Here is a 19125-nt window from a genome sequence, read left to right as displayed (position 1 = left end):
AATGTACTTACCCTTAAATTTGTCACAGAATGCAGATGACAAACAGGGAATTGTTTTTGAAAATAAAACAAAATGGTATAATAAATCTGTTTATTTGAGAAGGGGCGGGGGGGGGGGGGGAGAAAATGAGATTTATAATATTATGATAATGGTTGTTAAAAAGTAATCAGAGTTCGAAAAACACACTCTCACAAATCAAGAAATCTTCCAAATTAAGATCTATTCACTATGTGAAAGGGAAACCATTTAATAAAAAAAACTATTATATTTAGACAGAAGTAAACATGGATATTGAAGTAACATTATTATGTCCCTAACATTAAATAATATTATTCACCTGATATAAATTTATTTAAAAAAATAAGTTTACTGAACCGGGTTGAGAATTCACGAGAATCAAATTATTAAGGGGAGAATCCATGAATGAGGTAAATAAAATATTTTAATAATATAATAAAAGAATTGATATGCCAGGGGAATTATATTAATAATTAAGAAAAGTATTAGATTTCAAGAAGGGGGTTTATGAACAAGTTTACAAACAAAACTTTATAAACAAAGAAGGGAATAATTATAATATTAAGTAAAAATTAATACACATTATTACAAAGTTATAAGAAATAAAGAAGCAAAAACAAAAAACCTATTATGCAGTGATCTCGTTAAAATATGCACTGCTTAAATGTTTAATCAGTACAAATTTTTATTTCGATAGAGGCACATTAAAAACATCAGCTAATATTGCATACGAGTTACCAGTGGTGTGTAATCTATTTATAAAAGAATTATAGCCTGAAACCGTAGTATAATAATTGTTACATTAATACAAATGTACATACCTTGATCTAATGGTAGGAAAATGAAAGTGAATCAAAATGAATATATTAAATAATTAAAGTTGATATTCAAAACTACCTGCTATAAATATAAAACATGTATTAATTAATTTTCCTGGCCAGGACGTGAGCTTACAGACCCCTTGTCGAGAGCAAAAATACCTTTCCGTTCTGCCACAGAAGTCATCAAATATAGTTTAATATAGAATACCGCCTTCTAAGGAGCCATAGATAGCGACATCTCCTGGCCGCCCTGGAAAGTCTTTGAAGTTCCTATATTTTGTTAGGCTTTCGGATACGTAAGACCTAAAATATTATGCACAACTATCTTATTAACAAATATTAAAAATTTTCAAAACAAATGGCATTATGTTTTTAATTTTATTTGTTCCCAAGAAATTAACGCCTTTGCTGCTATTTTTTTGTTTTTTTTGCTTAAATTAATGAAAATTAAATAATCTTGTCTGCATAAAATTAATAGTTTCATTGTACATTTTTTATTAAATTTGTGAAAAATATATTAAACATGAGGGAAATTATTTGTATGTGTGGAAATCAGATTGGAGAAAAGGTATTTTATTTCACTTAAAGACTTTATTAAAATCCGAATATAAATAATGGTAGACTGTAGAGAATTGTCAAACATTCGATCAACTGATTGAAACAGAGTCTGATAATTAGAGAATTTATGTTTGTACTATCAATATCAGCACAATTCGTGGCTGAGTGGTTCAAAATGTTGGGTTTCTATTCGGACCTCGCGGGTTCAGTCCTCTGCTAGCAAAAACCTTTATCCAATGATATTGCTGTACAACGCACAAGCAACATGGTGTAGGAAAATTTAAACATCGTCAGGACCATTGATTTTTCGTAACCTGGGAAAGATTGTCTTTGTTTTTAAATTATATATAACAAAGTTATGACCTAACACTGGTCCTGTAATCGTGGGATCTCTATTATGAAAATGGATACTGTGAAGGGTTGTATGGAAACATACCAACTAACAGCAAGAATACCATTGTGCAATGTGCACAGGCTCAATATAATGCTATTATTAATTTTGTTTCAGTTTTGGAATGTGATAACCCAAGAGCATGGCATCAACTCCAGTGGGGTCTATGAAGGAAACTCTTCCCAGGAGTTAGAAAGGATAAACGTCTTCTTCCACGAACCTTCCACTGGCAAATACGTGCCCAGAGCAATTCTTATAGACCTGGAGCCAGGAACGATAGACAGCGTCAAATCCGGCTCAATGGGAGCCCCTTTTCACCCTGATAACTTAGTCCATGGCCAGCCTGGAGCGGGAAACTGCTGGGCTAAAGGTCACTATACAGACGGAATGGAAATTGCCGACAAAAGCATGGACATAGTACGAAAACAGATTGAAAATTGTGACTGCATCAACTTTCGACTCATTCATTCTTTGGGAGGAGGAACAGACTCCGGACTGGGTTGTCTCGTGCTCTCTAGAGTACGTGAAGAGTATCCCGATAGAATCATAAACACGTACTCTGTGGTCCCTAGCCCTAAGGTCTCAGACACCGTTTTAGAACCAAACAACACAACACTTTCCATGAAACACCTGATCGAAGTCGCAGATCATTCTGCATAGACAACAAAGCACTTTATGACATTTGTACTAGAACATTGAAGATTCCTAATCCTACATGTGCAAACTTGAATAGTTTGGTTTTCATGACAATGTCTGGAATTACCACGTGCCTCAGATTCCCTGGACAGCTCAACTCGGGCCTGCGGATGTGGATGACCAAATGCTGAACATGCACAATAAACACAGCGCAAACTTCGTGGAGTGGATTCCACACAATCTACAGACAGCGGTCTGCGTTATTCCGCCCCCTAAATTATTGTGTAGTCTAAGGACGGGTTGTTTCGGAGAAATGAATGATTCTTCAAATTTTAAAGTTAGTTTTCGAGTTCTGTGAGGGTTCTTTTCAAGTTCTGTTATTATTTCAGTTCTGTCAAGTAACTGGCCTATAATGATATAATAACAGAAATTGAATGGGACGTTCACAGAACTTGCAAATTTACATTGAAATTTGATGAATTGTTCAAATTCTATCAAACAACCCATCCAAAATAAATCTTCTCAAAGGGTAAAATTAAAATAATATATTATATATATTTATTTAACAAAATAAAATTAATAATTAGGAGGTATAAACTGAAGTAATTACTTCAGTTTATCCCTGAGTGTTTAAATTTTGAAATTAATCCTATCGATTTTGATTTATGTACCTAACAATTTTAATAAATGTTTTTTTAACAAAAAAAAAAATGTATATATATATATATAATCTGGAATATGTCATGTATTGAAGTGGAAGCAGCTCATGGAAGAAAGTTGTAAGTGTGTTGAATGGAAGATAATGTAACTATGAATGTATGTGTGTCTCTGAGACGTAAAACTAGGTTTACGGAGAGGATAGCTGGCCATGTTAAATGTAAGAATTAGGTTAAGTCTCACAATCTCCCTGGCTGAGAAAGCAGAGTGTGCGTGTACTATAATTGCTTGAATATGAATGCCTGTTCTCTGTAAATACATTTGTGTGAGAAATGATTGTTTCCAAGTGCTCTTTAAATTGATAAGAAAATAAACAAATTGTTAAATAATTCGTACACAAGTATAGCCAGTTGTGATGTTATGATTACCTATAGTAAGAAATGTATTTTAAAAATTAAGACTTTTGTAGACTGAATCAAGCTCGATAGAAATTTTATGTTTCTTTGTGCTTGCCTTTCTTATTTCAAACGGACAATAAGTAAGTGACATTAATTTTTACCACCGATGTAATGTTTGTCAAATATGAATTATTTTATCTAAAAATGTTTTAATAAAAATATTATTTGTTTAATTCAGACGTTTTTCTTGTGCTTGCATGCATTAACAATTAACTGTTGAACGTGGAAAAAAAAAATTGGCATTTTTTAAAGATAAAATTAATTTAAATATATTTATTTATTATTCATTTTAACCAACTGTTACAAAACCCTAAAATTTTAATAAATAACCTCTTATAGTAACAATATAATATAATACTAAAATTGCAGAAGATTGTAAACCAAATATGTAAAAATTTTCATGCAGAATGAAAACTTTTCACAGTATTTATAATATATAATTTCCAACTTTAGACAGTGTGTATTCTGTAATTAACATTTCTGAATTCATAATAAAGCAATAAGTTTAAATATGTTGCCTTAAGATTTGAAGCTACACAATGCCCGTATGTTGATATTTTTTGTTTGTAATACGTAATCAGAATTAAAAAAAATGGAAATAAATAAAATTAAACATAAGCAGTTTGAATAAGTTTCAAGTTCAGGAATATCATTTTAAAGTATGCACATTTTAATGTATTTGTGCACAACGATAGTGGTTCTTAAAAATATTTAGGAACACCCACCCTCAATCCCCTCTAACCCCGCATAGTCCTACGATAGACTATACCACTACACAAGCAAGAATCTCTTTAAAATGATTCTACTGTAAACAGGTGTAAAAATTATTTTTAAAAGGGTTAATATTTATAATACCTTAGAAATCAAATAATAAATGCTTTTGAGGTATAAAAGTAGAAAACAGTTACAAAATGGTGTAGAGAAGGTAAAAACTACTTAGGATGTCATTTAATTGTATTACAATATACTTATTGTCATTTTAGATATCATTTACTAAATGTTATCAAAACATAAATTAATTGATATTTTGTCAGCATACAGCAAATGGCAAATGGTATCGTAATACATATAACTATTGGAATTTTACTGTTGATTTTTATTTAGACTATACAAATTTTTTAAGTGTGAAATATCAAAATGAACACTCACAGGTTTGTTTCATTGGCTACAATGTGAAATGTGTTATAATTATATGACATAATTGACAAATTACTTTACGTATAGGATTAAATCAGCTAATTTTGATCCGCTAGTGGATTTACCAACACCTTCCTATATAAATGCCTAGACATGCCTGGCCAAGATGGCCACCGATCTTGTTATATTATCGGTGAATATATTTTTTTAAATTAACTCAATTTTTTATACCTAAAATTATATAAGTTTTTTTCAATGTCCAGGGAACTCTCCTGACCTGAAACCCATCGAAGGTTATAGAAGATAGTAAAGAAAAGTTCCAGAAAAAAGGATTCGCCAGAAGAGGAATGTTGAATGTTGATGAAATGGAAAATAAAAGTTTAAAAAATTTGAGTGAATCAATGCCAAAACGAAATAAAAATGTAACAGAGAGGTATATATTATCATATAAAAATGTAACAAAGAGGTATATATTATCATATAAAGTACCACTTTTAACTTCAAATTATGAAAACTAACTAATAAATCATTAAATGTGAAAAATGTCCAACAAATTGTTTGTCCCAATAATTTGCACACCACTGTATGTAAGAACATAAATTGTATGCAATTTTAATGGCCGTTTACAAAATTCAAACCAGTTACTTGTGCATCTGCCACTAGAAGCGCCTTCATGTATCTAAGCATTTATACAGAATATATTGATTAAGGTTTTATTGGATATTGACAAACACATCAATATTTGTGTTTCCAGTTGTTCACTTATATTTCTTTCTAACTTCAACCCGTTTCAGTTTTGTATTGGTAACAAACTCTTTGATTCGCGCAGATTACAGATACATATTCCAAACTGAAAAGTTGGCCTTTTAAAAACATAAATCATATTACTCAAAGTGATACCTACTTAGTGTGTATGTATAACTATGTCTAAAACATGACATGTCATGGTGTATCAAATTAAAAGGTCCTTTGAGGAATGAGGAAAAACATTATTGTAGTTAAAAGGTCAAACTTACCTGTCGTAATCAATAAGTTTTGTATCAGAAATAGGATACAATCTTTTTACTGTCCAATGTTAAAGTTTTACATATTTATGGCTTATGAAATATTAACATGTATTAAAAAAATTGAGTACATATAAAATATTTTATTCTACATATTTGCTTTGTTTTGAATTAAGAAGCACATTTTCTACACATTTAAAACAAATGAATACCACTAATGTCTCATTCTTTGAATTTGAGCATTAGATATTAATTTAAGGCACATTTTTACTAATTTCAATATGTATGTACATATTAACAAAACACCACCAATAAACATTACACAGAACTATAGTTAAATGCACATGTTTAAAAACAGTAATAATTGTTTTAGACTGACTAACCAAAAGGGTACATATTATGTACTTTAAATTAATCAAAATGTTAAACATATTTAGTTAAGAGATGGTCAGCAAATACACAAGAGAGAAATGCATTTGTTTAAATTAAGTAATCAATTTAGTAGATAGGATGAAAGTGTCTTCACACATTTATCAATATAAATATTTAATTTACATTCAATTAATTTAAAAAAAATGATTCTGATAGGAAACCAGGGTTGCAGAGGATAAGCTCTCCGCCAACTAATTTCATATTTTAATAATGGACATCTTCCAGACAAAACTGCAGTCTATAAATCACATGAAATAAATTATGCATAAATCAGAAATAATACAATACTTTTCCCATACTCGTCATCAGTGGCGTACTCGGCTTCAATACCATTCAGCTTTTCATGTGAATATCTTTATTCGCCATATGAAACTGAGTGTCTTTGATATACATGGAAACTCATAGCACAAACGGGATACTGGTGAATCTACATCGCGGAGAACCCAAAAAAACTGTAATTTTTTGTAATCGGAGTAATTTGATTATTTTATTTTACTTTTTACTTTTTTTTTCAGCAACTAAAGGGTTAAAACACTTTTTGAGCCGGGTCTAATCTTAAACGCATTTTAAAACACATAAACCAGCTGATATTAACCACCAAGTGACTGATTTTTTTCAAATTTAATCTAATAAATTTCTAATACATCAAACTCGATTTCTTCCGAAACGAAAATTCAGATAAAAAAATTATACTAGAACATCGACTTCAAATGTGATCTAGATTCACGAGTTTCCCGCTTGCACTATGAGTTTCCAGACACTGAGTATATTTAAGCAGGACCTACCTACACGACAGGCTTTTACCAGTTACTCCTGAACTTATTTAAATTTGGAAAAGATTATTTTTTTATCAGAAATCTTTAGGTAGGTACAGCTTTTCAGCCTTGATGGACTGCATGCCACTATTCATCATGATGGGGCCATAATAAGATTCATTTAATTATTCGAAATTATGTTACTTAAATAATAAATCAGAATTACAAAAATACAAAGTGCTTAGGTAAGATTGAGCAAATTCTCAAGGAAACCATTTTCCTTTCTTCTTTTTCTAAGCTATAGATTTAAAAATCTAAATCTCTTCAGTCCGTAACCTTCACACGTATTAATGTATAAACATAAACATTTACACGAGTAAATATTTGTTCTAAAACTTTGATCATAGTCAGGTAATGTTTCCAAACCATACCACACCAACTTAATAATTGACCGAGGGATGGAAAATTGAATGGAATCATTGCACAAGTAAAACATATCCCATTTTTTTTTTAAAATTAAATTTGCTTATATTTAATATAATAATATGTAAATAAACCAAAAAATATATATTTTTTAATAAATTATAGAATAAAGCATAACTGGGTGGTAACGGTCTCTAAGATAAAACATTTTATCTAAAAGTGTCATCATCTTAATAAATTATCTATTACATAATTGATTAACTTGTAAATCACAATCATACATTTTGCGATATGGTTAAAATATCAATTTAACGTTTTGTGACCGATTTATATCGATGAAATCTAATTTTTACATTTTATGACAGACGGAATGTCAATAAAATTTTTTTTTTGACGGATTTAAAATAGAATTTAATTTGTTTGCGTAGTTAATAATTAAATTATCATCTGACTTGTGTTACAGATCAACATTTTGTGAAGGAGATACAATTTTACTTGTCCGTCTGCGGGGTAATTAATCACAATCATACTTTTGTGGCACAGTTGAAACTAGAACAACCTGTTCATAGAGGTTTCACAACATATTCTAGAAATCGTTGATTGAGTAAGAATACCTTAAGCTTATAATATGAGAAATATTTAGGTAAATTATTATTAATATTTCTCCTTATCAGTCCTATTTTATTGTTAAATCTAGAGAGCCAGCGCCACCTACAAATAATATTATCAAGTCGTTAATTCGATGGATACGAACAAGGACTCGTAAATAGCACCTTATTTGGCAGTCTCTTTTGTATCAGAGTCAAACTTATCCCTTAAAGTAGTATGAGGGAATAGCACATTTTATTTATTTTAACAGTAGGTACTTAAGCACTTATTGATTTGTTCATGAAGTTCCGTTGTTGTTACTTGCACTCTTGTTATTGTCCAGTACATTCATGATGTACAATGTTCCGCTTTGATCGATGGTCACAAACTTGGAGAAGTTATCATCAATCATCAGGTTATCGGCTTCGTCTCCCGCGAGCTTGATGCACGCCAGCAATTCATTGACAGAACAATTTTTTTTACGCCTGGAAAAAATAATGTTACCATAAAATAATGTATACCGTCACCCCAACTGAACATATAATATAACAATAAATGTTTTATTAACATCCTTTTTTGTAACAAATAGAGATAATGATATCCTCAACGGGATTTCTTATGCTGAGGATTTCATTTACATATCGTCGCATTAATTCGTAGACTGCGTAACTCCAAATTTTTCGAAAATACGTTTTTAATGCCATCTGGTGTTAAAATTAGACCCGCATCGACTAGTAAAACTCGAAAATTTAAAAAAAAATTAACCTTTTAGATAAACACAAATTAGGAAACTGCGTAAAATTATGGTGCCATTTTTACTCGCGAATACTTCGTAACTCCTTAATTCAGTATTGGCCGGTGAGCCGTGCACGCTTGTTGTGTTTTTGACTGAGGAAATTTATTTACGGTGTAATAGTTTTACCGTGAAATTAACTGAGATAAGTTGATTAATCAATTTTGAACATTTTATAACCTTAATTTTAATTGTGAAGTCACGAATAGTATTTTGTATCTGTAGTCTAAACTGACGTCTTCTGCACCGTGTGACGCTCTGCCGTAGCTCTCTTGTTTTATGTACCTCTGCGGTTTCGTAAATACCTAATAGGTCCTTGTTCTGTGATTATCTCTTCTTCAAGGTCACCATCTCTTTGCAAGTGGATCTCCTCCTGATGCATATCCGGATCCGGTTTTTCACTGTCCTCTTCAAACAAACCCAAAATATTTACGGTGGAACGTGCGGCAATTCCATCTCGTCTCTCCTCAGACACAGTCCGTTCTCTGTCAGGCATCTTCCGCGGGTCAAGCACATGTCTTGGTATGCCATCTACTTCGATGTTGTTGACTGAAGTAAGTCCTGTCACCCTTCCATGCACGATGTGCATCTCCCATCTACTGGTTTAGCCGCAAGAAGATCGTCCACTTAGAGCTCAGTCAATACTTCCTCTTCTATATTCACTTGCGCAGAAGGGTGTTTCCACGAGTGTGAAGTGTGAACTATACTAGACAGCGCAATACCTCGATCATCCTGACTTTTTGCAGCCAAAGATTGTACCGAAATACTGCCTGCAGGGGATCGCTTCCACTTCTGGCTGCAGTTCTCTTTATTGTTTGATGATGTCGTTCAACTATACCGTTTCCAGCTGGTCGGTACGCCGCGCAAAATCTTTGACGAACATTCCATCTCTTACACTTATCTGTAACACTGTAGGAACAAAATGCAGTACCATTGTCCATGAGAACTACTTTGGGCGGGCCTCTTTCCCGAAACACTTCTTCCAAATGTCTGATAATCGAAGCTGCATTATCTGACTCGATTTCCCGCCACACGGCAAATCTACTTGGACCGCAATCGATAAATGTGAGTAAACATTTCCTACCGAAATGAGTAACATCAACTGCCAAGCGACTCCAGGTTGTCACAACATTAAGATTACCCGCTTCATGGGATGATGGTGGAGGGTCAATTGTCCTGCATTGTACGCAGGAACGCACGCATCTATCGACGTCCTTTCTTCTCGCCTCGGGATCGACCAGCCGGGCAAGATGAAGCGTTCACTTTACTCCAAAGTGATGCTGAGCATGAAGAGTTTCTACGCTTAAAGCACATGTTTGCTCACCAGTTCCACTTTCAAGTCTCTCCCACCTATCTTCACACTCTGAGGAGTCTCTTTCACAACGTTTCCTGTCATGGCTACTCTTTGCCCGGGTCTTGCAAACCCTAGTAAGTACATCAGTTTTATTTCTACAGGACAACAAGGGTGATCGACAATGTCAGATCAAATTCTTCTACAATCTCCTTCATCAACTCCAAGCGTCACTTAACGATCATCTCTGACACGACTACTCCCGGTCAGTGTAGATCTCACCCAGCACAAAACCTTCGCCGAATCTGTAATGATCTCCAGAGTTTGAAGATTTCACTTGAGAGTCAGATTTAATCCCTTAAGGAAGGAAAAGTACCAGCATTTACAAGACTTAAAACAGACATTAGAAAAGGATTACCACTCCTTTAACGATAACCTTCCGCATCATTAAAATCATTAAAATGCATCTAAATAGACTGCCTCGACATACACATATATTGTTGTGTTTTATTTTGTAAATGTAAAATTCCTATCTCCCAAATTTTCCGCTAGGTTGTTCATAAAACTGTTCGCAGAAAAGTATGTATCTTTTGTAAAATGCGTATCTCCATTCTCGGTTTTTACGTAAACTTCCTAACTCCGATTTGAAATAGAAAGCCTTAACTTACAAAAGTTTAATGATTGAAAATAAATTTCCAAATATATTATATGTTCGAAACATAAATAAAAAGAATAAGCCGTCTTTCATTTTTTTTCACTACGAGGTTTTTTGTGCCTCCTGTAAAATTTTACATTTGGGAGTTACGCATTCTACGAATTAATGCGACGATATTATAAAAATTTTGTAGTATGGATAATATGAAGTAATTATAAATACATTATGTAGTGTTTTTTTTCTGAAATGATTATAAATATGTTACACGGTGTTTTTGGTGTAGTTGAGAGGTTTTGTTTTCACTCTTTAATTGGTATTTTATTTTTTATGTGTAACCGCACAAGAGTCCCAACTGCTCCCAGCCGTCTGGAGCCAGTGAGACTATAGCACCCCCCAATTGGGTTATGTTGTGAGGCCGAAAGAACTTGTCAGGGGAAGAAGATGGGGAAGAGGAAGGTGGGGAAGTTCTTGGCTATTTGGTCACCAAACACAGCCAAAGCCATTTCAAGCAACTTTTCAATTCTGAATGGCGGTCTTACACCAGGGCGATACTGAGACTATCATCCACTCTGGAACGTGCCGCAAATAAACTATGTATTATTTTTTTAAATGACTAATAAGTGAAATAACACAAATTAACAGAGGCCGTCAAAATATTTTAATATTTTATAATATATATTTTCTATTTCGGATGTACACATAATATGGTTCTTTCAATGTCAATATTATTTCAGGTCATATTAGTTTTTATATTGCTTACCTTTTCCCTCTCCACAGGCCCTCCCATTGTAAATCGGGATATTCAAAGTAGCTGGTAGAGTTGTTCTGGCTGGGCCCAGATCTAAGCACGGAGGTCGCTTGGTCCGACTCTGCGAAGGCAGTGAAGTCCACCATGGAAGTGGATCTCGGAGAAGAAAGGAGATGCAAGGCACTGCCTCCCCTAGAGAGATAAATGTTCAATGATTAACTTGCAGAGATGTGAACATCATTAAGGAGATATTTCTCAAAACAAAATCATAAATTGCAACCTTAATGTTTGTGTTGTCTCAAACCCGCATTGTAATCCACTTAACCCTTTGCACGCGGCCGTATCAACTGTTGTTACGGCAAAAAGTCCATACTCACACGCGGCTGTATCAACAGTTGATACGGAAACTTTGAATGCCGATATTCCAGCGGTCTTTTGACATAAATTTATTTCCCGCTCGCTTGAACATTCGTAGAACTATCACGATGCTGACATCTACAAGAATTTCTCAAAAATAAAATTGTATTTCATTAAAAAACATCGATAATCAAGTGAGCCTCTTTGCGCCTTCCAGTGCCATAGTTTACAATTTTGTCAACGGATGGCGTTAGTTCAATTTTGTTTTTATATTAAGTGACATAAAATTTAAGTGTCCAGTTTTAGAAAAAGTTTTCATAACAAAAAATGATAAGTGCTCATGGTGTCCCACTTGTGTCTATCAACGCAGTGGCCTAAGTACACTCACTCGGAGTGAATGGCGGGACCACATTCAAAGATAAGGTACGTCTTTGTATGAAATTTTATGTTTTTTTTTTTATAAACATCTAAGAGTGTTGACACACGATATATATTATATATCATATTGTGGAGAATAATCTGTTCTGTCTGTATAGTCCAATAAATCATGCCAGAATGCTATAATTTGACATTTAATTGCGTGCATAGGTATTTGAAAATAGGTACCGCGTACGGGTATAGATAAAACGGAGCAAATTAACGCGTTCAAAAGGTTAAAGGGAGTAAATGTGCATATCACCTACACAGCAACAGCAAAGAAACGTGCATTTCGGTTACTAAAATTGAAAAAAGATTATTCCATAGTCATGCAGAACAAACTGTTGTCATTACACAGCAAATATTGTAATAATTATTTGTAACAAAGCCCTTATTCACAAACCTCTGTGGCGGCGTAAACTCTTGCGAGCCAAAGCACGAATTATAGGAAAGAAACAAATCTATGGCAAACGACGTGAACGGCCGTTCACGGTTGTTCGTTTCTAACGGCACATTTTCTCCATTCGTACCTAAAACTAACCTAAAGTGCTAATTTTTTTATTATAAAAACCTCACCTGCAAGCAATACAAGAATGTTTTTTTTTTAAATACACATTTACCTCAATCACTTCACTAAAAACTTGATTGGAAGCAAAATCTCATAACACTTAATCAAGTAACGTAAAAAAGTACGCTTACTTGCTCCTTCGTTTATGCTGCGCCCGATTCCCCAACACGTAGGAGACATTCCACCAGGCGATCTGCCCCGCCAGCGAGACCAGCACCATGGGCACCTCTTTGTCCAGGAGCTCCTTCCCCTCCCCGGCGGCCGGGCTGGCGACGGGGGGGAAGCTGAAGGACTGCTTGGTAAAGGGGGAGCTGGGGGCGGGTTCGGGATGTGTCGCCGGCCCAGGAGAGAACTTCAGACTGCGAACCTTGGATTTGTGAAGCGATAAAGTGTAGATGAAGGATTTGCTAGGTATATGCCACAGCTGAAAACAAATAAAAATAAATCAATATGATTACTAGTCCTTGAAATATGTTGTTATTTATTATTCAGCCTCTCTCATTCAAAAATGAACAATAAGAACTTCTAAGATTAACTTGTGGAAATTATTACTTTAGAATCACTGCTGTTAGTTTTCTACACACATTTTTTCCCTTTAATTATAATTTTGTGGAACATTTTAGTGGAACAAATATATTCCAAAATATTTAGAGTTTTATCCAATTCCTCAGTGAAACAATTAGTCATTTTTAGGGGGATAAAAATATAAGTATTGGATGATGGAAGACATAGCCAACCGAGGAATTGAACTAACGACACCTGGGTGTGAGACCCAGGCGCGATGCCGACTCAGTCACTGACCAGTCTATCTAACAAAATCATTATGATTATAGGTATACTGCTGATGGCTCTGTTATAACCTCTCCCTCTTTCTCATAAACAATGCATATATAAAAAAGAAAGGTTACAATGGAACTCTCAACAGCGGGACCACTTACACTCTATCTTCCTTTTATATATAATTCATATCATTCACTTACCATTATGTCTCCAGTTTCCAAGCCCATTGCAAGAATTTTTCCATCAAGTGATACATCGCAGCACGAGATGCAATGCTTGACACGATCGGAATGAAATAAATAGGCAGATAGAGGACCGTTATCAGGTTTGGTTTCTAAGTGATAAATCTGAAATAAAAAAATTAAAATTAACTTTTATTACACATTAGGTAATAGATATTTGTGTATTGCCAGTTTCACATTATGCATGAAGAGATTGAAATAAATAAATAAATCCATCAAATTACACTAGTTTATCATAGTAAAGTGCACTTAGCTTGAGCTGAAATAGCATAAAACTGAACTACAAAAGTGTTACATATACATATTATTATTACAACAATACATTAAATAGGTGTTAACAAATCTATCAACACATTGACAGACACTTGCCAGAAAACTCCGGTTAACAGAGGTTCATGTCACTCCATTGTGTTCTATAGCGTCCCTGACTAAAAGACATATATATGTTCATTGTTCATATCATATTTCCGATAAAACTAGGTCAATAGACGTTGTGTCTGTGAATGTGTTAAATATTACGAAACAGCAACATACCTGAAAGTTTCCATTATAATCACAAAGCACCAGCGTAGTATTTTTATGCAATGAAACGCATGAAACGCAAAAATTATTGTTTTGCCTGCAAACAAGAATCCCCAGCATCTCCGGCTCAAGATTCCAAACCTTAACAGTTCCATCGAATGCTACGCTCATGATGCCAATATCATTGAGCCAGTAGCATTTAACAATAGGTGGATTCTTCAACGGGGTGTTATCTGTATGACGGTAAGTTTTCGGACTAAAACTGTTACTCAGGACTGTGGAAGAACTAGATACAGAAGTGGGGGAAGACTTCTTGTAATATTCATTGCCGTCCTTGTGATATTCGCGCGGTCTTGAATTCTTTCGCATTCCGTTTAAGTCATTGATTAATTCTTGTGATCCTAATTCGGTTCCACTAAGTATCATTTTAGCTTTAGACTCTCCATCCGAAGAGTTTACAATCTCGTAGACCATCAGACCACCTTTTCTCCCGGCAGCAATCAATATGTTCATGGTCAAGAATTCTAAGTAGTAAACTTCGTCATTGAAGTCCATGATTTTTCTCTTAGTTCTAGATTTCAAGTAAAATAAGTTGACAACACCATTTTTTAGTCCATAGGCCAAATATTGACCGCAAGGTGATAGTTGTACAGAAATTATTCCAACTTCAGAAACACTAGTTTCGCCAATCAACTTCTTTCCCTTTAAAATCTGAAAATGTGAATAAATTAATGAGTTTTGTTTTTGAACAACAGTCTTTATTACACAGAAGAAAAAGAATACCAATAGCAGTGCCGGCAAAATCTGTTAAATGATTGAATAGATTTAGGGAGTAACATGTATGTATTTGATAAGAGCAATAGTATTTAAATGACAAAAATAAATTCAGTTTCCGCTAAATGATTTAAGTTAGTCTCAGGATATTATAGATTAGCAGACAGGTTGTAAAGGCAGGTGGACTTATGGCACTAGAAGTAAGAACCTTGAGTTGTTGACTTTTGTATGTTTGGACTTACTTGGATTTTGTTACTCTTATCGATTACCGCAATAAGAGGATTGTAAGGAATCTCCAAATTAGTAGAAGAATTGCATCCGTTTATCAGGTTCAAAGGTCTGAGGGTGTGTCGGTCGAGGCTGATACTCTTCTGAACGTTGACTTTAGGGCTATTATTCTCCAAAGACCTTCCCATGGTCTCGGCCCTGCGGAGAGGGGTGACAGCAGAGTCTGTTTGAAGCATGTCCGGAATGATGGGTGAGCTTAACAAAAGTCTGTCAAATACGCAGTGGAATTTCAATGACAGCTTCACTTTCCTGAAAATGCAAATAAAATACAGATATATAAACATTTGTTTTATTTAATATGTATTTTTTCCAGATAAATATAAAATAAATGTTACATGTACAACACAGTGTAGAGTAAAGTAAATAGCCGTTCTTCACCATAAAGAAACAAGATAATTGTGTTTGGTGAGAGAAATTTTTATTTGTTAAAAGAATATTTAGTTTTTACGACACATCCAAGAAAAATAAGAAGCAGTTGTGCAAGCTTTGTTGTAGTAATAAATGTTAGTAAATAAAGAGAACACTACAAGTATTGTGGAAAATAGAAAAAATAGAAGAAAATAACAAATATTGTGCAATAACAATAAAGGACTGTTTGAAAATATGATTTAAGATTTTCACGGCCAAAAGTATTTTTGTTATTTGTTTTTGGGGTGTTATGCCGTGTTGCGTTAACTCCTTTAGCCAACGTTTCGGACACTTTTTAGAGTTGTGTTGAATTGTCATTGTGTAAACATGATTGAACTTACTTGGAGGATTCAATCTCAGGAGCAATGGAAGAGGACAGTAGGAACCAGACCTTCACAGTGTGGACATCATCCCCACTCTTGGTGATGAGGTTATGGTAGCAGTCTCCCATATCGGGATCGATGTAGATCCGGGTGTCTATGCTCATCACAACACTAAAAAGAATAGGAAAACAATAATTTTTTTTGGCTCTTTTAATACCCTAGACTTAATATATTTTAATTTCTATGAACTCAAAAACTCACCCCCTACGATTGTTCAACTCTGATACCAGAGAATTAGTCGTCAAGCTGTATATCAGAATCCGGCGGTCGGTGGTGGAGACGAAGATGTAGAGACCATCGCTGGAGACGCAGGCTGTCTGGAACTGGTATTCGCTCTGCAGGGCCTCAATGTCGGCTATCTTGGTCTGCGTCACGTTGGACCGCGCCTGGTGGTAATCTCGGGGGGCACCGTGGTTCCACTTGTGCTCTTGGATGTGGATTGTAGTCAAAGCCAAGATGCTCTTCGATTGACCTGGAGTTGAATTATAATTGTTGATGAAATGAAGCAATCCGTAAGTTAACCCCCCGCAATGGAGGGTGATAATACACATCCCCCAAATGAGAGTTTTGGGAGATGTCTAAGTTGTTTACACATACTGTTTAGATAATTAATCCTAGAAAAACTATTTGGTAATCGTTCTAAACTTTAAAAAATGATCCCATCACTATTATTTAAGATCTATCAAATTCTGACAAAATCACTCTCTTCTTCCCAACCCCCTGAATCCGCATTACTCTTAAAAAATATTCCTCGCAGTAAACAAGCCGCGAGCGCAGTTGTAAAAAGTGCATTTAACTGGAAAGGGCTACTATAATATTATTTCGCACGATTTTGTAATCTTTTACCGTTTTGCATTACTTAACTGACTGCTGGGCGAAGATGGATGATGTTCGGTTAAACCGGTATCCGTTAACCGGTAATATATGGCAAAGGGAATACGATCGCTACACGATATACAGGGGGCCTTAGTGACCCCCCTTTCGGTTGACATGTAATTTTTACCTTCATGTACGTAAAGTGGTCAAGTAACTTGATCACTGCAAAGTTTAGATTGTCTTCCAGGTAATCTTTGTTAAATTAAATAAAAACAAATTGTTTGCTTACCTGGAATCAAGGCGAGCATCAAGATGGGAGCTGATTCTGTGAACTTCATGATGACATCGCTCGATCTCATGCTGTACACATTAATCCAGTACTTCTTGTTGCCTTTCTGCTCAGACTCCTGGCCGCAGATGATAAGGGAATCGTCAGCTGACAGGATGCTGCACGTGATGGACTTATCTTCAACTTTGAACTCTTTTTCGATTCTTTCCACGGCGCCTCCGACATTATACACGACTATGTAACTGCTGTTTGTGTGGGTCAGAAGGATGTCACTGTCGTGGCCCCAACAGACGCTGCTGAGGAATCCGCGGGGATGAGTTATAGTCATGGAGCTCTCAAATGTGTCAAAGTGTGTTTGGAAGTGGTCCTCTGAAAAAACAAACATTTACATGACACTTCATGAACAATCATTGATTTTAAAGCTTGAAGAAATAAGTTCTTCACATGTATGTAGTTGAATAATAGACAAACAACAGAATATTACATTCGACCGAGAGAAACTAAATTTTACAATCTAATTTAATTATAACTTGGAGTTTACATTAGAAGTGAAAATTATTTTTTGTTTTGTTTTAAGTTGTACATGCAATTTGAATTGGGCTTTAGATAACTTACCATTTTCGACGGAGTCAACATCATCTACTTCATCATAGTGGTAATCATCCAAGCTCCAAATCTTCATAGTGCCATCATCGCTGGTGGAGGCCATCTTGAAAGGGCGTTTGTAATTCACCGCAATGGTCTTTATTGCGTCCGAATGCCCGTGGAAAGTCTTCATCTTTTTGTTTTCCAAAGAATCCCAGAGCTAAAAGATTTTAGCCATTAAGTAAGAGACAATATTGCACATTAAGAATCAACATTTGGACCCTGTAAGGGCTTCACGGAACTCATAACAAACAAATTAGTTGTCATCTGTCTGTTAAGTTCGGTGAAGAATGTGCAAGAACACTGACTGTTTTCCGTAGCACTAATAACTGTACGCTTTTAAAATGAGCTTTGTTGTCATTGGACAAATTTTATTATTACATATTATTTAAGGAATTAATGGAGACTTACCGTTATAGTTCCATTGGCATTTCCAACGAGGATGTAATTCTCAAAGAATTTGATGACACAAACAGTGTCACGGACATCCAGAGTTATATAGTTGATGTCTTCAACATCCTGCTCTCCTCTGTAAAAAATTTAATTAACCATTAATTATTGAAGAATGCATCAAATATCAAAAGATTACACAGTTTTGTATAATTACTAAAAATACACTTTTTTCAATTTTATTTGGTTTTACGCCCAGCCGGGCTTTTACATGGATTTTAAGAACAGAATATTCCTAGTAAGCTAACGAAAAGTATTCAAAAAAATTTTAAAGCATGACGTAACAGGAAACTGATAAACTGAATATGAAAAAAATATTAGTAAAACATGTAACAGTAACATAAAATAATATAGAAACTAGAACAATAATACATATAAGACAATTATGTTACCAATGCTACTATAATTTGTAGGATTCAACAAACTGCTGGAATAGATTACGCTTAATTCTATAAATGGAGTCAATAAATATATTAATAGTACCCCCAAACTTATTGCCCAGATCATGAATCCTATTGGTTAGTGAGTATGTCTGATAGTCAATTGTGTATTTATTGCAGAAGAATGTTTCATTCTGTCTTGTGTTCCTAGTCGGCACATGGAATTTAATAGTGGCAACGATGGCACGACTGTCAATTAAGTAGTTGTAGTGAAATGTAACACAACCAGGTCTGACATAATTCTCCTTTCAGTCAGTGTTATTAGATGCAATTGATTCATCAAACTGACATAATTAATGTATGTACTCAATTGGAATTTTGAGCTTAAAATTTACGTACCCAAGAAATTTGTGCTGAACTCTGTCTATATTGTTAGAGTGA

General features: G+C 34.5%; 1 protein-coding gene and 1 pseudogene across 2 annotated transcripts in view; one reads left to right on the top strand and one right to left on the bottom strand.

Annotated features, from left to right (window-relative positions):
- Positions 1-160: 160 nt before the first annotated feature.
- Positions 161-3747, top strand: LOC149420001 (tubulin beta-8 chain pseudogene; annotated as a pseudogene).
- Positions 3748-4010: 263 nt separating this feature from the next.
- Dark (Death-associated APAF1-related killer) overlaps positions 4011-19125 on the bottom strand; it is a 36267-nt gene continuing 21152 nt past the window's right edge. For both annotated transcript variants that reach the window (XM_089637415.1, XM_089637414.1), the window contains 11 exons: positions 18266-18383; positions 17825-18014; positions 17210-17578; positions 16306-16576; positions 16063-16215; positions 15268-15562; positions 14264-14962; positions 13688-13834; positions 12839-13131; positions 11378-11557; positions 4011-8363 (listed from right to left, as the gene is read on the bottom strand). In XM_089637415.1, coding sequence (XP_089493541.1) covers positions 8177-8363; positions 11378-11557; positions 12839-13131; positions 13688-13834; positions 14264-14962; positions 15268-15562; positions 16063-16215; positions 16306-16576; positions 17210-17578; positions 17825-18014; positions 18266-18383 — 2902 coding nt within the window. In that variant the 3' untranslated portion in view covers positions 4011-8176. The remainder of the gene's footprint in view (positions 8364-11377; positions 11558-12838; positions 13132-13687; positions 13835-14263; positions 14963-15267; positions 15563-16062; positions 16216-16305; positions 16577-17209; positions 17579-17824; positions 18015-18265; positions 18384-19125) is intronic.

The sequence above is a fragment of the Hesperophylax consimilis genome, chromosome 11 (genome assembly GCF_061612785.1).
Source record: "Hesperophylax consimilis isolate HC1 chromosome 11, BYU_Hcon_1.0, whole genome shotgun sequence".
In the NCBI taxonomy this organism is placed as follows: domain Eukaryota; kingdom Metazoa; phylum Arthropoda; class Insecta; order Trichoptera; family Limnephilidae; genus Hesperophylax; species Hesperophylax consimilis.
Note: the sequence above shows the minus strand (reverse complement) of the source record. Positions and strands in the feature narration are given on the sequence as shown.